Below are 19,198 nucleotides of genomic sequence, written 5' to 3' on the forward strand. Positions count from 1 at the left end.
CTAATAATTCCAGGAGAAATCAAAACAGAACTATGTTTTATAAAATTCCCTGGAATAAGCTTTAGTTATTTAAAGAAAACATTGTTACTCAAAGGCTTTAATGATTTTACTTAGAACTTTGCACTAGCTATTAAAAAGTCTGATGAATAATAAGACACAACATGAATGTGTTTTCATTTTGAACATATTATTAAAGAAAGACAAATCATTTCTTTTTAATTTTTAAAGGTTTTATTTATTTATTTGTCAGAGAGCGAGAGAGAGAGAGCAAGTGCACAAGCAGGCAGAGTTGGCAGGCAGAGGCAGAGAGAGAAACAGGCTCTCTACCAAGCAAGGAGCCCGATGCCGGACTCAATCCCAGGACCCTGGGATCATGAACTGAGCCAAAGGCAGAGGTTTAACTGACTGAGCCACCAGGTGTTCCAAATCATTTCTTTTTAACGCAGAGGGTAATAATTGGTAATGAATTAAAAATTAAAATATAAAAAGATACTTCAAGTTGAATTAATAACGAAAGGCTCACTTTGTTGATCTATTAAACAATGTAAACTATGGTTTTACCTCATCCTTCATCTAAATCAGAAAGCAATCCCACAATTGACTAATGAAAGACGTAGAGGAAGTTTACACAAAATAGCTATGTATTATTAACACAAACCAGAGCAGGTGAATCAATAAATACAATGAGAAATCATTTTCAGTTTCCATATATACATAAATCAAAATACAATGTTAATACATGCATAAATATTATATGTTAATACATGCATAAATAAAATATTTCCTGATCCGTAAAAAAAACACCATACTTCAATCACCCCAAATAGGAAACATTAATCTTATAAAATGTTAAGTAAAATAAAAAACATATTTTATAGGTGTGAGATTCTAAATTTTCAAGAACTGCTTTTTAGGGGAGCCTGGGTGGCTCAGAGTGTTAAGCCTCTGCCTTCTGCTCAGGTAATGATCTCAGGGTCCTGGAATAGAGCCCCACATTGGGCTCTCTACTCAGGAGGAAGCCTGCTTCCCCCTCCCCCTCTGCCTGCCTCTCTGCTTACTTGTGATCTCTCTCTCTCTCTCTCTCTCTCTGTCAAATAAATAAAATAAAATAAAATAAAACTTAAAAAAAAAGAACTGCTTTTTAAAAGAAGGTATTTGGTTATCTAGGTGAGTTTCAAAAAATCCTCCTGACTATTAAGTTAGAAGACATATAATTCTCAAAGTTAGAATCTCTAAGTTTTGCTAGTGAAAGTACATAAATGTAATTACACTGGAATTCCTTAATGATTAAAGATTTTTTTTTTCTCACAATGAATTAATCCCACTGAGAAGTAATTATATTTAGATAAGAGAAGAAACCAGTTGCTGCATAGTGCAATTTCCATAATGGTATTATTTCCCAGGATATCAGTTTAGAAATGAATAGTCTTAATTGTCTTGAAATTATCTGTCAAAAATGATTTTTAAAAACCCTCAACCAATTAATCAATGTTACAGATAATATTTCAGATTAATCAATGTTAGAGAACTTTTGAAAATATGAAAATTCACCTTCAGAGTAAAGCATCTTACCAACATTCATTCTAATAGATATGTTCTATTGATGAATCCTACTTTGACAGTTCTATCAGTCATCAGATGATTTCTCTGAGTTTTACATATGATTTGCATAGAATTTACAATGCCAATATTCATCATTAGATCATATTTGCAATCCCTTTAGGAGTCTAAATGGTTCAATGTATTTGTGTGTGGTGTGTAATAACTGAATATGTACTAAATGAATATGTGTCACTCAACTCGCTAAGTTAAACGGCTGATTTAATTTCAATATTACTAACCAGAGGAGGAAAGTGTTTGAGGCAAAAGAAGACATGAATATAGTCTCCATTTAGTCAATGACTTATTGGAATGTAGGCTGTTAACTAAGAACTAAATACCCTTTAGTTTTCTCTGATGATAATGAGGGAGAAGGGACCGGACTAATCATATCTGCATTTGGTGTCTACTCAAAAGAGAATAACTAAGCCAAAAAGAATTATATCACGCTGTTGATTAAATAAGTATAATAAATTAATTGAATTTATTTCATTTATTTGGAAATGGAAATTTAGTGTACTCTATTTTACGTGAATGAGGAAAACACAGCAGCATCATTACCCATGATTCTGATTCTGTTGTCTATCAAACATAATTATATCTGTCCTGGTTATCTCACACTGTTGCATCATGTGATGATCAAATAATAGAAACGTATTTAAAGCCTCCATGAGTTTATAACATGCTATACAGATTTGGTGTTCTTGTAAAATTAATACCTGAACTCACAACCATACTATGTTGGTTTATGAATTGTATTTATAATCAACCATGGATATATAACCTAATAGAAAAGAAGAGTGACAACAAAACACTTTTTAAAAGCTTATGTTTTGAGTTCATATGGTGCCTTTTGTTTATAGCCAAATAAGAAAAGCAGAATCTAAGAATACTAGCCACTTTAAAGTGAATGATTGCTAACCTGGGACTTCCCAGGATATAACCTCAAATCTCCTGTGATCTGTTGTGCAGCAGTCTGAGTGTAGCATAATTGAAATAAGAAAAAGAGAAAGTTAATGGAATTTGAAAGTCAGCATGTTGCAAGTGAGTTCTCTGGATACATCGACTAAATCCAACATTGCAATATAACATACTGAATCCGACACTGAATCACGCAAGAACTTGGGTTTCTAATGCTTTCTCTCCTAAAATAGAGGTACAACCTGATCATAGCCTTTCGGTGGTACCAACATACAAATGTTGGGACACATGGAAGAAACAGAATTGTGACATACAATTATATTCAGTTTTTTGAGTTTTAGTGATGATTTGCAATGTAGAAGGTTTATTTCAACTTCTGAAAAAATTCTGAGTCTGTGATTATAACTTTTAGCCAAGAAGAGTTAGGAATATTCTTAAGGTCAGATGGAGGATGGCTTTAATCCTTTAATAACTGCCTTTTGCCAGATTACTTTTCAAAGATATAAATTATTCCTTGCCACTGTTCATATTCTAAAGGTATGATTTCTAAATATTTTTGTTTTGTAACAGGAAACATTTCATTTCATTAATTTCAGCTTATTTTCTCTTTAAAATAATATTTTCAATTTAAAGAGCTCTATGGCATATATTAACTTCTTAAAGTGATTTAAGCCGGACACATTTTAAAATGTCCTGACTCTGAGCAGAGCAATAAATAAGTGCTCTTTGGCAAAACTGTATTTGGAAATCACTGCCCAAAGTCTGGATGTATATAGTTCTGGGTTTCTTTAACATGTTTTACCCGGCCTAAACTTTATTTCTTTTAAATAAAAGATGTATGAATGGGTAAAGGGGTTCACATTCATGAAAACTGATTTCATGAATCATGAAAGGATTCATATTCAGGAATCCTTTTTCAAACTCACTGAGTTGGCTTTCAAGTGGGCACTAATGTGAATTTGCTGAGCAAAAGGAATTATGTTCTCTGATGGGAATTAGAAGGGGTAGAATGGAGAACAGGAATAAGAACAAAGTAAGAATAGGTAAGTTGGCTCAAACTGGAGCAAGTACTTTTAGAAAGGAGAAAATCTTCCTGTCATTCCTGCCACTGATCTTTACTGTCACTTTTCCCACTCAGCTGGATTGAGGGTTTAAGATGTCCAGGAGTCTTGGGGCACCTAAGTGGGTCAGTCGGTTAAACGCCTGCCTTCAACTCAGGTCATGATCCAAGGGTCCTGGGATTGAAGGCCCACACTGCATCTTGATCCCCGCTCAGTGGGGAGCCTGCTTCTCCCTCTTCCTCTGCCTGCTGCTCTGCCTACTTGTGCTCTCTCTCTGTCTCCCTCTCTCTCTGTCAAATAAATAAATAAAATCTTAAAAAAAAAAAAAAAAGATGTCCAAGAGTCTTGCCCTCTCTTCTTTCCTATTTTCCATCATAATGGAGAGACAACCAAATAAATGTCCACTCCTTGGTTCATTTGTACGAACAGTGTTATGAAGAATCTATACCAAGAATTTATACCTGTTCCCTTCTTAATAATAATGCAATAAAATTTTTAAAGGACTCGATTACTAAAATAAGTGTTTTCAACACATATTGCTAGCTAGTGAGGACAGATTAAAAATTTAAGGTATACATTTCTGGAGTTTTCACTTGGGGAATCATTAACATGCCAAGATTTTTTTCGAGGGCATTTCAAAGTTCTGATTCATGTGACTATGTATCCAGTTAGAAAGACAGAACTAAACTAATATTCTGTCTTGCAAATTAAGGGCTGCAAATACGCAGATATTGCTAAAATAATTTTTAAAATTAAATGACACAATTTCTTACTGAAGTGGAAGATCTTTTCAATTATCTAATAACATATCACTATCCTTTACAGTAATGCTATTTGTATTTTATGAAATGTTAGTTGCATTTTTTGAAAATATCAAGTTATAAAAATTATCAAATAATTCTAGGTGATCAGAGGAGTTTAATGGCTAAAGAATTTAGACTCTTATAATAACAAACATGTTTTCATATGAAACGATAAAACATTCAGCTAAGGTGCCTTTAAAGCCAATTGCAAATAACTGTAGAACCACTACAACAGAATAGGAATCCATCCCTTTATTATGTCTTGCATTTACTAAAGAAAAATGAAATTTCCTTTCCTATTCACACTATCACTGTCATTGTCCCAGCCACATTTCTTGTATACTACTTATCTTTATCATTTTCATCACTTTCCGTTACGATAAAAAGAATAGATTTGCTCTAGGTTACAGATAGCAGAAGGATCCTTTAATCTGTTTCTAGGTTGCACTTAAATGTCACAAATAGAAGAAAATGATACAGGAAGTGATAAATTTTACTGTGGGTGTTGTAGTTCTCTGTGTAGTACTCCGGTCAACTGTAACATGGAATCAAGAAACCAAGATGTATTTTCTGACAGAAGTACACCGAAGCTCAGCTGTTCATTTTATTGTACATACTAGGATATGCCATTGAGAAGAAATTTAGAGAAGTCAAAGTTTGACTTATGTACTTATATATGTCAACATAACTTTTACCTACTGTGATTACATATTCTTAATTTATAACTCCTGCAGCCTTCCTGTTTATATTTATTTCTACCTAAATATAACTAGAACCATTTCAATACATTGAGTTAATATTGTATTTCATAGACTAAAACTTACATAATGTTTGAGGTTATAAATGAAGTCAACAATAACTTATTGTGTGCAGATAAGTCTTCCTATAAACTTTGTTAAATTTTACAAGCATTTCGTGTCACAGAAAAGTATTAATTCGTGATAATTTCTCCATCCAGCTGCCAGCTAAAGTCATTATGTAAAAATTCAAATAAAAATTCTGTAGTGCTAGCAGTTCTGTGAAAAAAAGAAAAAAAAAACCTTTTGTCACATGGTATTTTAAGGGCTTATTTATGTGATTTAGGCAGATTTCTGGATAAGGTGGTATACTATTAACTTACTCTTCCTTTTAAGCTTTTCCTCCTGAGCAATAATGGATTTACTTCTATATAGGTCCTAATTACAGAAGTAACTGTAATTAGTTGTCTCATCTCAATCTTTGCGAAGAGCAAGGAGATCTCTTTGGACTCAAAACATAGTCTCACAATAAGATGTTCGTGTTTTAATGACTAGAGTTGTTCAAGGAAATAACAGAAACACAGACCAAAATTCTGCTTGAAACCTGGACACTTCACAAATGGAAACCCTGTGCTGTTTCTAATGTGTTAAAGTTTTCTCTTTTTTTTTTTTCCTTCTTAATCTGAGAAATATAAAGTTCATTCTAATATCGTACTATTACAGAGAAAAACAGCTATAAAACTATCACTAGGGAATGTGTTCTTACAACAAATTAGTCCTTTCACATAAATGAGTGGGGATGGCCTACTGTCAGTGAAGTTTTAGTGAGTTAACTATCCCAGCTTTAATAACAGTGGCTAGAATGGCAGGTCTCTGTCTCTGTGCATTGTCAACTGATATTACGAATCATTTAGATAAATAAAATGTATTTCCCAAAATGTGAAACTTACTAAAATTAGATTAATGATTTTATTAACACTGTATTTTTCCAACATATTTTGCCTTTTAAAGTGTTCTAGAAATAACAGAACTTGTTTATTTCTAATTCAGAAAGACTTTTCTGACAGATTAAAAAGTAAAAAATGAAAATATGCAATTCTAAAATTATAAAAATAATTGCTAAGGCAATTACATATTCAAACCTTAGCATATATATTTTGCCTTCACACCATAAATTGAGGCTACCTTGGAATACGTTTTTTTAATCATAAAATCTTGATTATCAAACATCAACTACTAAATGAAAGCTGTCTGTTCAGTCAGAGTTTGACTGATGGCTAAGAAAATGAAACAGAATAAGCACATTTGCTTTAGTAGAACAATTCTACTACAGCATTTCTTTTAGAAATAAAATACTCCTGGACGCCCTTGGATATAAGGATTCAAAAGTTTAGCAGAGAGAACAAAAAGTGCAGTGATAACATTTAATTTCAGTTTAAAAGCACTCTCTGGACATAATTATGCCACAAAACATGTTCTTTTTTTTTTCCTTTTTTTTTTTTTTTTTAAATTTCAAAAAATACCCCTTGCAGAATAAATTGATTTAAATTTCTAGAAAAGTAAAATCAGGGTCTGGCTTTGGCTTCATCATATTCGGGGGTACAACTACATCTGGACTTTACGTCACACATTGGGACTGGCAGCTACACACAAAGACATGCACACATATAAACAAACTCTTCAGGTATAAATATGGGTCTCTACAGAGGTCCACAAAGGATCCAATGTGGAGTCACATGCTTATCTGTTTAATTCAAAACTTTCCATCTTAGAAGTATGGTATCAAGGGAAAAAAATCAAAGCATTTGCACTGGTGATAGAAGTTTGTTTTTTGTTTTTTGTTTTTTGTTTTTAAGATTTTATTTATTTTACAGAGAGAGAGAGAGAGAGATTACAAGCAGGCAGAGAGGCAGGCAGAGGCGGAAGGGGAAGCAGGCTCCCTGCTGAGCAGAGAGCCTGATGCAGGGCTGGATCCCGTGACACTGAGTTCATGACCTGAGCTGAAGGCAGAGGCTTACCCCACTAAGCCACCCAGGCGTCCCAGAAAACTTTTAATGTGTCCCTCAAAGAGAAGGTAGAATTCGGAAAAACCTCAATGTGATTTCTCTTGGTAGTAGAGTTGGTATAAACAGCCTATAAAGACTTCTATTTGGGGATCGTTCCTTTCTGACATGCAATCATGTTTGTTTCCCATATACCCTCATGCACACGTGAGTATGAATCTATTCAGACAGAACTGACATTGAACTTAGCTATATGTTTACTAAGAATAGCTATTTCTGAGTGTTCAGTACTTTAAAAGGTGCTTTTTACTTGTATATATACTTAAAATGCACCCATTCCGATTATTTCTAAAGTTTTCTAGACATACGAGGTAAAATAATTGGAATTAAAATTATGCTACCACATATTAGACAAATTATTTAATCTTCTCTGCCTTGTTTTTAACTTATTAACTTTTATATTAAAAATGTATTTTCTATATCCCAGGTGTTCTTTTCTGGGAAGCTAACTGTACCCTACTATAAAGATTCATATTGTATTTTTGTAATTTTTACATCTATGCTAAAACACTAAATTTTTATATAAATATTTATTTTGTGGTCATCTCTTCCACCTAAGTTATCTTCAAGGGAAGAAGATATACTCTTCCCAATAATTTTTTTTTTCCAAAGTCCAGTACATAACTAATAGTCATGTGTGTACTGTTTGATAAATAAATAAATACAAACAACAAATTGCAATATGGAACATGAGTTATTTTTTCTTAACACATTTCTTGATTCATTTTTAATGGTTTTTAGATTTGTGGCTCTGCAATTAAGTTTGAATTCCTAAGCAGTCAGTATTAGCTTAGAGTAGTAAACCTACTGCAAACCCAGGCAAACATAAAATAAAATATTCTTAATTAGTTTCCAAAGGGCCACCTTTAGTTCTTTTCTTCTCTAATTCTACATATAGTTTTAAAAGATATAAACATTTGGAATAATTTTGGACATTGCTTGTAAGGAAAGAGAAAAAAAAGTCCTTATTCAACACATAAATGTTTAAGAAAACCTGTTCATTCAGATAAAATACAAATAATAATGACTGAAAAGCATTTTTCAAAAAAAAAAGACTATTAAAGCATTAAAATTTCAGATCAGAAATGTTAAGAATGCCATAATAAAATCTGAGTTTGCCTTTTTTGAGTTATCTAATGTAAATGAGAATTAACTTATCTAGGGTAAACCAGATCATAAAAATAAACCAAGAGAAAAATACTATTCCCTTTTTTTCTGCTTCTTTAAAAACATTTTCAGAATTTAGAGATAGCTATATTTGGTGAAATATATATTGGATGAAGTTTATACACCTAATGAAAGAATAACAACCCAATTTAATTTCCATTTATAATTTCTATGATTATGCCAGTTCTTTACATTCAGTTAAAATGCAAAACCAACCATAAATAGCTTTGGCATATGAAAGGGGAAAAAAATCACAATTTAGACATAACTCTAGCTTTATACTATCTTTGAATACTGTGGGTAGATTAAGGGGTCCAGTTGGGAAAAACTTATAAAATTAGATAATGGCAAATAACTTACACATGGTTATTTTTATCTTTCCTCATCACAAATTTATAATTCAGAGAAACAGAATTTCATACCATCTAGATTCTAAAAGGTATATACTCATTCATAAAATTTTGCCCACAGTGTGGGGATAGTTCCATTTTGTACAGGGAGAATACTATTGGTGACCTAGACACACAGACACCCTCACACATATATACACACAGTTCTTGACATTGACAGACACACAGACACACAGACACCCACACACACATATATACACACACAGTGCTTGAAAGGGGCTTCCCAACCTAACTTCTCCTTAGTGTGAGAACTACCATTGTATGCAATAAATAAATACATCTTTCTAAAACCTACAGATTTATATTAATTGCTAAACTATATTTGAAAATCAGGAAATAAATACATGTTAACTACTAACAAGCTATTCTCTGTTGCCCTTAGTCACCCCAAGGTAGATAAAGAACATCTGAATTTCATACTGTTTGGAAGTCAACCAACTTTATCATAGACAAAAAGTTAATTTTAAAGCCTTATATTTTTATCAAGGGAGGGTAGGGATAGGGGTTAAAGGAGAGGTATTACTCTTTACTGGGCCAGTAGAATTTAGTCATCTATCTTTCTTTTTTATTTGAAAGAAGATAAATGAACCTCACCTTAAGGAACATATAGGAAATTCAAGACAAAACCATTTTGATATTGATTAATCAGCAACAAAATTAACTCTGGCTTATCCCTTTGCTCCTGTACCTTTTGAGACCTTGCCATGTAATTAGTCAAGACTTTTGTCTTAAAACAAGAGACAATTCAGTTTGGAGACTTTAAAGTCAAGTTTATATTTTCTTGAATAAGAATCCCACAAACTCAAATATAAATTAAAAGTTTTAAAAATAGGAAAAGTAGTTGTTGACTGTAATTACCCAGAAGCAAGAAAAAAAAAAAAAAAAGTTTGTTGCCAAGCCCTCATTTTTGCTTACGGCAAAATGTACCAATAGCTTGAGTGGTTGAATCATTCGTTGGAAAAATAAAAGATAACATATTAGATTTTTTTGGGGGGGGGTACATTACAGTGAAAAAAGCAAGATACTAAAAGCAGCTTTCTGATTTGAAAGACTAATGTCATCAATATGCTGTTTTTGCTCTTTGCCAGGTTAACAGAATTTATTGCAGCAATTAATGCAAAACATATGTGCTGAAGTACCCACATCAAATATATAATTGCCCCCAACTTAATTTGCTACCTTTCAAAACCCTGTTTTAGCTACCTTTTCTCAATGCCTCCACTTAAATAGAGTACAAGTGTTTTTATGAAAGAGAAGATAAATCATTATAAGTTATTTTCTCATCCTCAGTAATTTCTACATGATCTTTTAAATAGGGAAAGGTTTCTACAGGGAATCAAGTCTACTTTTTAGACTATGTTCTATTTTCTCCATTACTGACTTCTATAACAATTCCTACGGTTAATTCACACTCGATTTTTATTATATAAAACTCATAATAATAATAATAATAATATTTGTATTATAGTGACCGTTGCCTCACAATCTGTGTATGGAATTCCTGACAAAATCTTTTCTCCAGCATGAGGAAAGGAGTGTTGGAGTGTCAGGAAGGAAAGACAGAGGTAAGAACGTGTGAAGAAAAGGCAACACAGAGATTTTCTTCAATTCCTTTGCCTACATCAAATTTTCTTTACATTATTTTCTTGGTGTGTCCTCCACCCACGCATATAAATCATAATTTAGGAGTGTAAAAAAACTATGCCATTTCTAAGCACTCTTGGAAGCACTTTTTGAAAAGTACTTCGAAGCACAATTTTTCATTCAATGACTCTTGGTATTTCTAAGTTACTCTTGCAAAGTCACAGGACACAACAGCGAGTCACTAGGATTCAGGTTCAAAAGCAAGTGCATTTCCTGAAGAGAAGGATGCCTCCCTCATTCACAGGCATTGGCGTACAAGAGAAAACATACGAAGTTAAAACCAAAAGACAAAGACAAGAGAGGGCCTGGCTCAGTTACTACTTTATTATGATTTGTTTCCCAGTTTCCTTAACTGTAACAATGGAAGGTGTTTCGGGGCTGTTTGAATGATTAAATGTGGTCCAGTAAATAGTGAATGATAATGTAGGGTAAAAATCTTTCTAGCCAGCTGAATTCTGTACAATTATTACGACAGCGTTGGGCATGGCACCGAGGCCATATTTAGCCCCGGAATCCCTTGAATTCAAGAATTCTATCTTTGATGAAAAATACTAACGTTCCAACACAACCACGGAAACATCAGCATCATCCTACTACTAACCTACCTCGATGGCAGGGCTCCCAGAAAAATTCTGGCCCATTCCAAGTTTACTCGCAAAATCGGAACAAGGAAAATCCCGTCTTAATAAAATGGTGCCAATCAACTACGGGGCTGCAGGAGAAAAGAGCTTTCGATCTTGCACTGGGGTGGAGGGTGGGGGACTGGGGGGAGCTTATGCAACATGCCCCTTATGGCTTTCACGAGGGGCCCAACAGGTGGCATTAGTAGGTGGCTTTAAAGAAAACGGGGTGGAGGTGGGGGTCCTTATTTTAGTTTAGCGAGTGAAGAACTTAAGGGAAGATCGTCTGGAAGACCAGAAAACAGCCCAGAGGTCGGTCAGACAGCAGCAGGCCCGACAACTGGGCGTCTCAGGCGCGCCTGTGTGTTCCAAAAGAGCACCAGGTGGGTTCCAGACGCTTTCCCTACACTGCAGGGAGTTTGTTCTAGAAGCCTGCAGAACGGAGTCCCTCTCTTCCCCTAGTCAAGCGGTGGCTCCATGAACACGTATGTGTGGAAAGGAGACCGCGCCACTTCCTGACGCCAAGCTGAAAAGGGTGGCTGAGAGTAACGGCGGGGGCCGGGGGCGTGCGCCAAGGATGTCCGGTAACAGTCTCCGGGCAAAGTCAGGACGTACCTGGCCCGTCGTAGGCGCTCGCGCTCTCTGGTCGGGCCCGAGCCCCAGGTGAGGAGGGTCCAGGTGGTGAGGCGGTCGCCGCCTCTGCCAGCGCCAGCAGCTCCGCGGCCGCAGGCAGAGGGCGCACGATTACCTCTCGCCCGCCGGGTCTCCAGCCCGCGCTCGGTTTGGGTAACTTGGCGCGGCCGCGCCGCTCACACCCACCCTCCGCCCGGCAGAGAGCCGCGGGCCCCGCCGCCCGGAGGAAGCCCACAGCAGCGGGGGTTCCGCCTTAGCCCGCCGCCCGCCCGGCATGCGGGAGGCCGGGGCAATGCGGGGGGCGGGGGGGGGGGGTGTTTGCGGCCGCCTGGCGCGGAGACGCTCGCGCACAAAGAACCACCCGCCTCCCGGAGGGCTGGGGCAGGGGCTGGGGGCTGCAGCCCCGGAATTGAGTTTTTATCATCTGATCTTTAAGCACATGCAGAGAGTAAGACTAATGAATGGTTGAGAGACCCCCCACCCCCACCCCTGCACTACTGAGCCTGGTTCTGCCGGCGAATTAGTTTGCAGTTGAGATGCCCTGGTGGTGGGTGTGGTGGCAGCGAGGAGCGCTTGCTCATCTCTCAGCTGCCACACTGAAGTCACTACCCGCGAAGCCCGGCTTCCCCCTAAAATTTCTCAGAGCCCACGTCTGAAGGGTAATCGATATTGTATCATCAAATGCGGGAGGCGTAACGCGAGGAAAAAGAAACGCCGTCATGCCCTTCTGTGACCACCCCAGTCCCCAGGGCTAAGATTGTTCACAACAGTTTGTTTGTACAGTGCTGCCACTTGTTTTCCCCCTCCTTCCTCGCCTATTATTCTGACTTCACCATGTTGGTTTGGATTATGTGGATTTTCACCCTTTGCTTTGACTGGAACAGCAGGACATGGTTTAGAAAATGAAGGGAAGGAGGGGGCTGCACACTCTGGGCTTCCAGTTTAATAACATCACTCCAAGTTGGAGGCTTTATTTGCTGAACTGGTTTTGATTCCATCCACCCTCCACATGCATTTGCCCAGGCACCCAAAGGAGGAAGCATTCTTTGGCGTACACTCTTAAAACTTTCCTGGATAAATATTTTCTTCTGGGGAAAATCAAAAGTTGTATAAACTTTAGAGAAGAAACAAACAACGCAACGCCCCCCCCCCCCCGCTTTTTTAAAGTGTGCAGGTTTTTAGGGTTTTAATAAAAATTGATTAGCCAGATGTTTCAAGTGATAAATATTTTATTTTAAGCAAAATATTTATATATTAACATTGGATTTAGAACCTTTGCACGTCTCTACTTCCCCATCTTTCCAATCAACTTTTTTATTTTCTTTTCACTTGCAAAGACTTTTTTTCTTTGTAATCGACCACCTTTTTTTTTTATTTCAGAGAAAGCTGGTAGGAAGCAAACTAAAACTTGCTAACTTTCAGACTTTTCCAAGAGAAAACCCCCTGCCAGTTTTCAAGAACTACCTGATACTAGGCAGTTTGTAAAGGACCCAGAGATTGAATTTAAGGGGAGCAGTGCTCCCACACCCCGATTCCCACCAGGAGTGTCCTCCTAGTTTGATTTGTGGCTTGGAATTCTTTGCATTTTATAAAAGTCTAAAGACATTAGGAAAGAATTGTCTAAGGCTTTCAAATTTCTGAGAAGCAAATTTCAAGTCCTACTTTTTGGTGTACCTGGATGAATAACATAATGAATGTTTCACACCACCAGTCATCCCTTTATTTGAACAATCTGTGGAAAGCTACTTGTCCACTTTGTAAGAGCCCTGCACTGACCCTCTCTGGTGATAAAATCCAGATCTCTGAAAACAGAACCCAAAACGAGACACCTGCATCTGTTTTTCTAAATCTTTTAATGAACAGGAATTGCAAGAACAAGGTTTATTAAATGCTTTAAAGGAAAAGTGTGTATCTTAAAAAATAAAGTTGAGGATCTTGACAGAAAATGATTTGTAAATTTAGCGTTCTTCCAATATATACATATTTCCCCTTACATCTAGTATCTGTGCCAAACAAAATCACTGGGAATGACTAAAATCAAAGGTAACCCAAATCACAGATTTCTTAGTAAGTAAATGTCTGTAAAAACTTATCGGGTTTTGATGATTTGTGGAAAGTTTTATTAATATTTACTTGAAGATTTTATGACTTGGAAAATGTAACTCTCAAGAACAGTCCTTGCTCTTTCCATTTGCGTTGAAGTTAGTAAATCAAATATACTGTGAAAATATGTTTTGCCTTTAAAAATCCTTTGCATATGTAACCAATTATTTGATATTTAAAAATTGCATAGATTTTATTTCAGACAAATTCCAAAGCTTCAGAAACAATCTTAACATTTAAGGTACTGTATAAAGAAAGTTACTATGAGAGGCTAATAGAAGTGAGGGTGTTAAAAAAAACACACCAAAATTTGAATATTGACATGTGGATAATATATTAATACAATAAAGAATTTTACTAAATCTTTTATTTAAAGATAATAAGTTTCTCAAGAGTCAAGGTGAAATTACTAATTGTTTACATGAGCAAGGCACAAACCATCATTATATTCAATTAATTAAGAAACTTCACATGAAACTTCCTAAGCCCATTAAACAATGTTCTAAAAAAGCCTTCAAGTTTTGATTGTTTACAATATTTTGTTTAAAATTGTTTACATTAATTTTAAGTGCTTTTCATTTTTGCTCCCAATTTCTAGCATTTCATGGAAAATACAACTTTATATAAAATGTAACCATGATGTAACACGTGGCAATGGCGTTTTATCATATGTAGTTTCCCTTTTATAGTTTCAGTTGTTTCTGAATTATAAATATATCCAATTGACCTTAAATCTTAAAATAGGCAGAAAAGTGATACCAACTACAGTACCAACAATAAAGTATAATTTTGAAAACTTGATAGCTGGTTTGTATTTCTAAATCTATTGTTAATGCCAGAGCATTTTTGGTTTAAAAGAATTCTTAATTGCTCACTTATGACAAGGACTAGAATGGTGTAACGGATGAATGGAAGAGTGAGGAGAATGGACATTTTTCCCACTTGAATTGTTATCATCAATATTAGTTGTTGGGAAGATACAGATTCAAAATGAATTAATTTCGTGATAGATTTTGAGAGGTTACAAGAAGTTTCTTTCCGGCACAATCAAAATATTATCGTAGCAATTCAGGTTGTCAGTAAAAGCTTAAACAAATTTGCTGATAATCCTGTTAATGACCTAGGTCAAGTGTTAACTGTTGTGGGTTATAAAATAGTGAAATTAAGGTTTCTCCTACCTCCAGGCAAATAGCATAGTTATAACTATTGGGGGGTGGGGGTAGCTATTAGGGAAGCTATTAAATTACGAAAATGTATAATGCATTCAATTATTTAGTCTAGCATGATGAAATGCTATTAAAAGCAAATGTAAACCCTCTTCAAAAAAAAAACACCTACAAAGATATGACAGCTTAGTCTCCATAAATATTTCAATCACAAGGTATTATTATAAGTGTTTATATATGAAAAGTGATGCCAATTTATAGTGATTGTTAAAAATGGAATAATCCATTGTTTAATTGTTTGTCTCTAACATTTGCTTAGTAATCAAAGGGAAGCATACAGTGTTCATTTGCAAATTTTACTTTTAAGCTTTGAACAATCACATAGTCCCCTCTAGTACTTAGAAGATTTATGTTCAGCAAAATACATTTCAAAGATAGTGTCCTAGCCACTCCAATAAAAGTCTCCCAAAATAAGTAGTATATAAATATGCAGATTTAATTTTATTTACTTTTATTTTGAAAACTTTGATTTCCAATGTAAAGAGCTCTATGGGTAAATGTTAATCGAATTTACAAATGCTTCTGGATAGAAAAATGATTCAATGCTTATTTACTGATGAATTTGCAGTACATTCTCCTCAGACTCCTTCAAATGTAGGAAATTATTTAAAGAGAATACTTTATCCATTGCTAAAGAGATTGATACTTCCATTTTATAGCAAGTTTTTACCTCTTTGCAAAGTTATTTTTATTTACTATTATGATCATACATTTGGGGTCAGAACTGGGACCAAATATATGAAGTTCTTAAATAACATGTAGTCTAGCAATGCTATTTTACCATGAGTAGTGATTTCCCATTGTAAGTCTTTTATTGGTGTGTCATGTAAACAGAGACCTGATAAGATTTTAGCAATATTCTATGCAGCTTTACTAAAGTTTCTATTTAAGTAGATAGGCCAATTGTTAGTTTAAGCAATCATTGAAATTACAAATAATCTATTAACGTTGAGGAGGCCAGTGATAGTATCACCTGGCATCATTTTCTTGAAAGTATATTAGAAAGTTATTGGTAACTGGATTAATAAAAAGAAAGTTCAGATGAAACTTTTTCTAAGTTTTTTTTAACTTTTTAATCATAGGCCCATGGCATTTTAATATTGATATTTGACTACCAGACCTCAAATTAAAAGAATATCACACAAGGGAAAGCAATTAACTCAATTGCTTGGTTTTGTTACCTTTTAATTATATCATGTCTAACTTCATAATAGATTGTGAAATAAATTCTAATAAATTTTACTAGTAGATTTCTAGTAAATTTTCTTTGGTGTTGAAATAAAATTTTTAGCATAGTATTTTAAATACAACTTAGTATTTTATATCTCAGTTCTCAAAATGTATACCAAAATCTATATTAAACAGATTCATCTTATTATTACTTCCACTCGATATATGAATTTTCAGAAGCATTTTACTTTCTATTGAAATGATATTGTTAGAAGAATTTCATGGAAATTTTGGCACATACTTGGATTTTTCACTTTTCATGTTCCTCAACTCAACTATGAAGACCTAAGCTGTTGCATTAATATTTAAAATTTCACTCAAATATTACTCAAGTTAAATCATTCATTTTAAATTTTATTTCAAAGTTTCCCTTCATGACCTCAGGAGGGAAAGGAGACACTACCCATAGGACATGATCTGGAAAGAATAATGCCAGGAACAATGGATAAACTTTTATCCAAACAATTAAATGTAATTGTGTCAGTTTTCTGCATAAAGTTCCCTTTCTACATACATTCCTGCCTACATAATCATATATACATTAGATACTGAAACATATACAATGTGTGGCTTAAAAGAAATTTACATTTGATTATTCCTGTTTCATTAAATTAATTTGCAGTAGTTTTATATGAGCATGAATAAGTTTCAAGGGTCTTTTTTTTTCTCCTTGCAGTTTACTGAAATGTTATGTTTTCCACAAAAATACTTACTTTCTCAGCTCTATCCCTGTGCATTATTAATTCAGTAAAATCCATTATCTAAATAGTTTATAAATATTCCATCTGGAGAAATACAATTTATCATAGCAGTATGGGAATAATATTGTTAGACTTCTATGTTATTGTCAACTCTTGAATATCTTCAAAAAATAGGATTAAACAACACTAATTTTAGCTTACTGATATATTACTCATTATACTAATGATACTCTTGCCTTTCATTCAATAAAAAAATGATTGGCCATTACTTTCAAATAAAGATTTTAATTTTATTTGTAAAAAAAATGTCATTTATAGGTGATCCAATGATTTTCTTAATTCTTATATTTTAGAATTTTCACTTTCCCAGTTAAAAAAAAGACACAGAAAAATTTAATGAAATCCATCAAATTGATAATGGCAGTCACTAAGGAAAGAACAAAATTAAACTGCTCTATTAGCAGTGAAAGTAGGTCACCAAATATGAAAGGCAGTTTTTAGATCTAATTAAAAAGTTTCTAAATATTTTGAGTATTTAATAGTCTTTTTTAGATAATGCATACAATATACAACAGGATTGGCTTGCCAATATATTTTTAGTGACAAAATATATAAAGAAGCATTTTCACATCTTGCTCAGTATTGCTAAATTGCAAAACATTGCTAAGTGTTATTGTCATAAATTCTAAATGATTAAAAGGAAATCAAAGTTGCAAGTGTTGCTTTAAAGCACTCAATTATTTAGAGAACTTTGTCTTAAGAGTCAGTGATTGTATTCACAAATCATTAGGAATAGATCACAAAAGGTATATATGAGAAAAGCAATGTATCCATCAAATACACAATCTTATATAGGAAACATTCGTGTCCTCAATATTACATTTGCACTTTAATCCATTGAAAAGGAATGAACACCCATTAGAAGGAAAATAAATAACCCAACATCAGGAAATGCCATTTGCTGTATATGGATATTCTTTCTTAATTTGTTATTCAGTTATTTACTATACCTACCCAGAACTTTTCACTTTTCAACAAATACGTTCCCTTATTTGTATATAAACTCTTAAACAAAGAGAATCCAACCTAAGTTTATTGTAATTCCTGCAAATATTACTTATGTTAATGTGGCACATGCTGCTCATTAAAACCTGTACCATAGAGCAAACCATCGCCTGGCGGGATACACATCACTTCAATACAGCATTGCAATATAAACACCCACACACCACAATACACACACACACACACACACACACACACACAGAGAGAGAGGCACACACACACCATCAGTTTCAACAAACTCTGATTTCCCTTTAGTCCATTCATAAATGCCATGATCCTAAGTAGGAACAACCTGTCATTACCTTTAAACATACTAAAGAATCTAGCGAGGAGGGTTTAATTTTCTTTTAAACTTCTCAGAGTACTACATGGTCATAATTAGAAATAAAATACTGCCATGGCTATTTGGCAATTAACATCGTGGGTTGTAAAACTGGAGGATCTTTCTTTCTTTCTTTCCTTTCTTTCTGCTTTAAATTGACAAACAAGATAATTGTTTGAACTGGTATTAGAGTAAAAACACATTTTAGGTTTAGGCAATCCAAAATTCTCTCTTAAAGTCTTTTAGAAGACAGCAGAAAATAAAAGCACATCTTTAGTTTACTCTCAGAGGAAACTGCTTTATGCTGAGGCACCTTAAGGACCTGAAAAGGTTTCAGTGAGAACGTGCTTTGAAGAGCGTTAGCCCTGCGGGGCAGGGCTGTTTGCTGTACCTAGCTTACCTTCATTGGAAGGTTGGAGAATCAGTTCCCCGAAGCAGTTGAGAATGGAGCAGCTGAGAAGAAGGAGGATGGAGAGGTGACAATCCATGTTGCTGGTGCAGAGGGCAGTGAGAGGAGCATATCTCCATGAAGCATGCCACTGATGTGAGGGGGAGCGCTCTGATTGCTGGAGAAGTTACCATGCTCCGCTCGCAGGCTGATGTCAAGTTTGACACTGGAGATAAGGAGGAGTCTGGCTGCCTTTCCTCGAACCTGGCTCAGGGACTTCCCTGGGTCCTAGTGCCGTCGGAAGCGAGCGCTGTAGAGGAACGCGCTGCACGCGGAGGAGCCTCGGAGACTCGCAGACTGCTCTGTGAGCAAGGGGTGGGGCTGGGGGGGGGGGAAGGGTGCGCCGCCCATAGGCAGGAAATCCAGAAGTTGTGATGGGGCAGTGGTAGAGAGCAGTGGAAGGTATGGAAAAACACCCGCTCTTTATTTCCAGTGAAAAGCAACT

At 35.1% G+C, this 19,198-nt stretch overlaps 1 protein-coding gene across 2 annotated transcripts in view; it reads right to left on the minus strand.

The window, feature by feature from the left end:
* Window positions 1-18,991, minus strand: part of EPHA3 (EPH receptor A3) — a 365,925-nt gene extending 346,934 nt beyond the window's left edge. Inside the window, exon 1 of one of the 2 annotated variants that reach the window (XM_059164417.1) lies at window positions 18,706-18,991. In XM_059164417.1, coding sequence (XP_059020400.1) covers window positions 18,706-18,793 — 88 coding nt within the window. In that variant the 5' untranslated portion in view covers window positions 18,794-18,991. The remainder of the gene's footprint in view (window positions 1-18,705) is intronic. The other variant, XM_059164416.1, reaches the window with a different exon arrangement.
* Between the last annotated feature and the right edge of the window lie 207 nt (window positions 18,992-19,198).

Source organism: Mustela lutreola, chromosome 2 (assembly GCF_030435805.1).
Source record: "Mustela lutreola isolate mMusLut2 chromosome 2, mMusLut2.pri, whole genome shotgun sequence".
Classification (NCBI taxonomy): Eukaryota; Metazoa; Chordata; class Mammalia; order Carnivora; family Mustelidae; genus Mustela; species Mustela lutreola.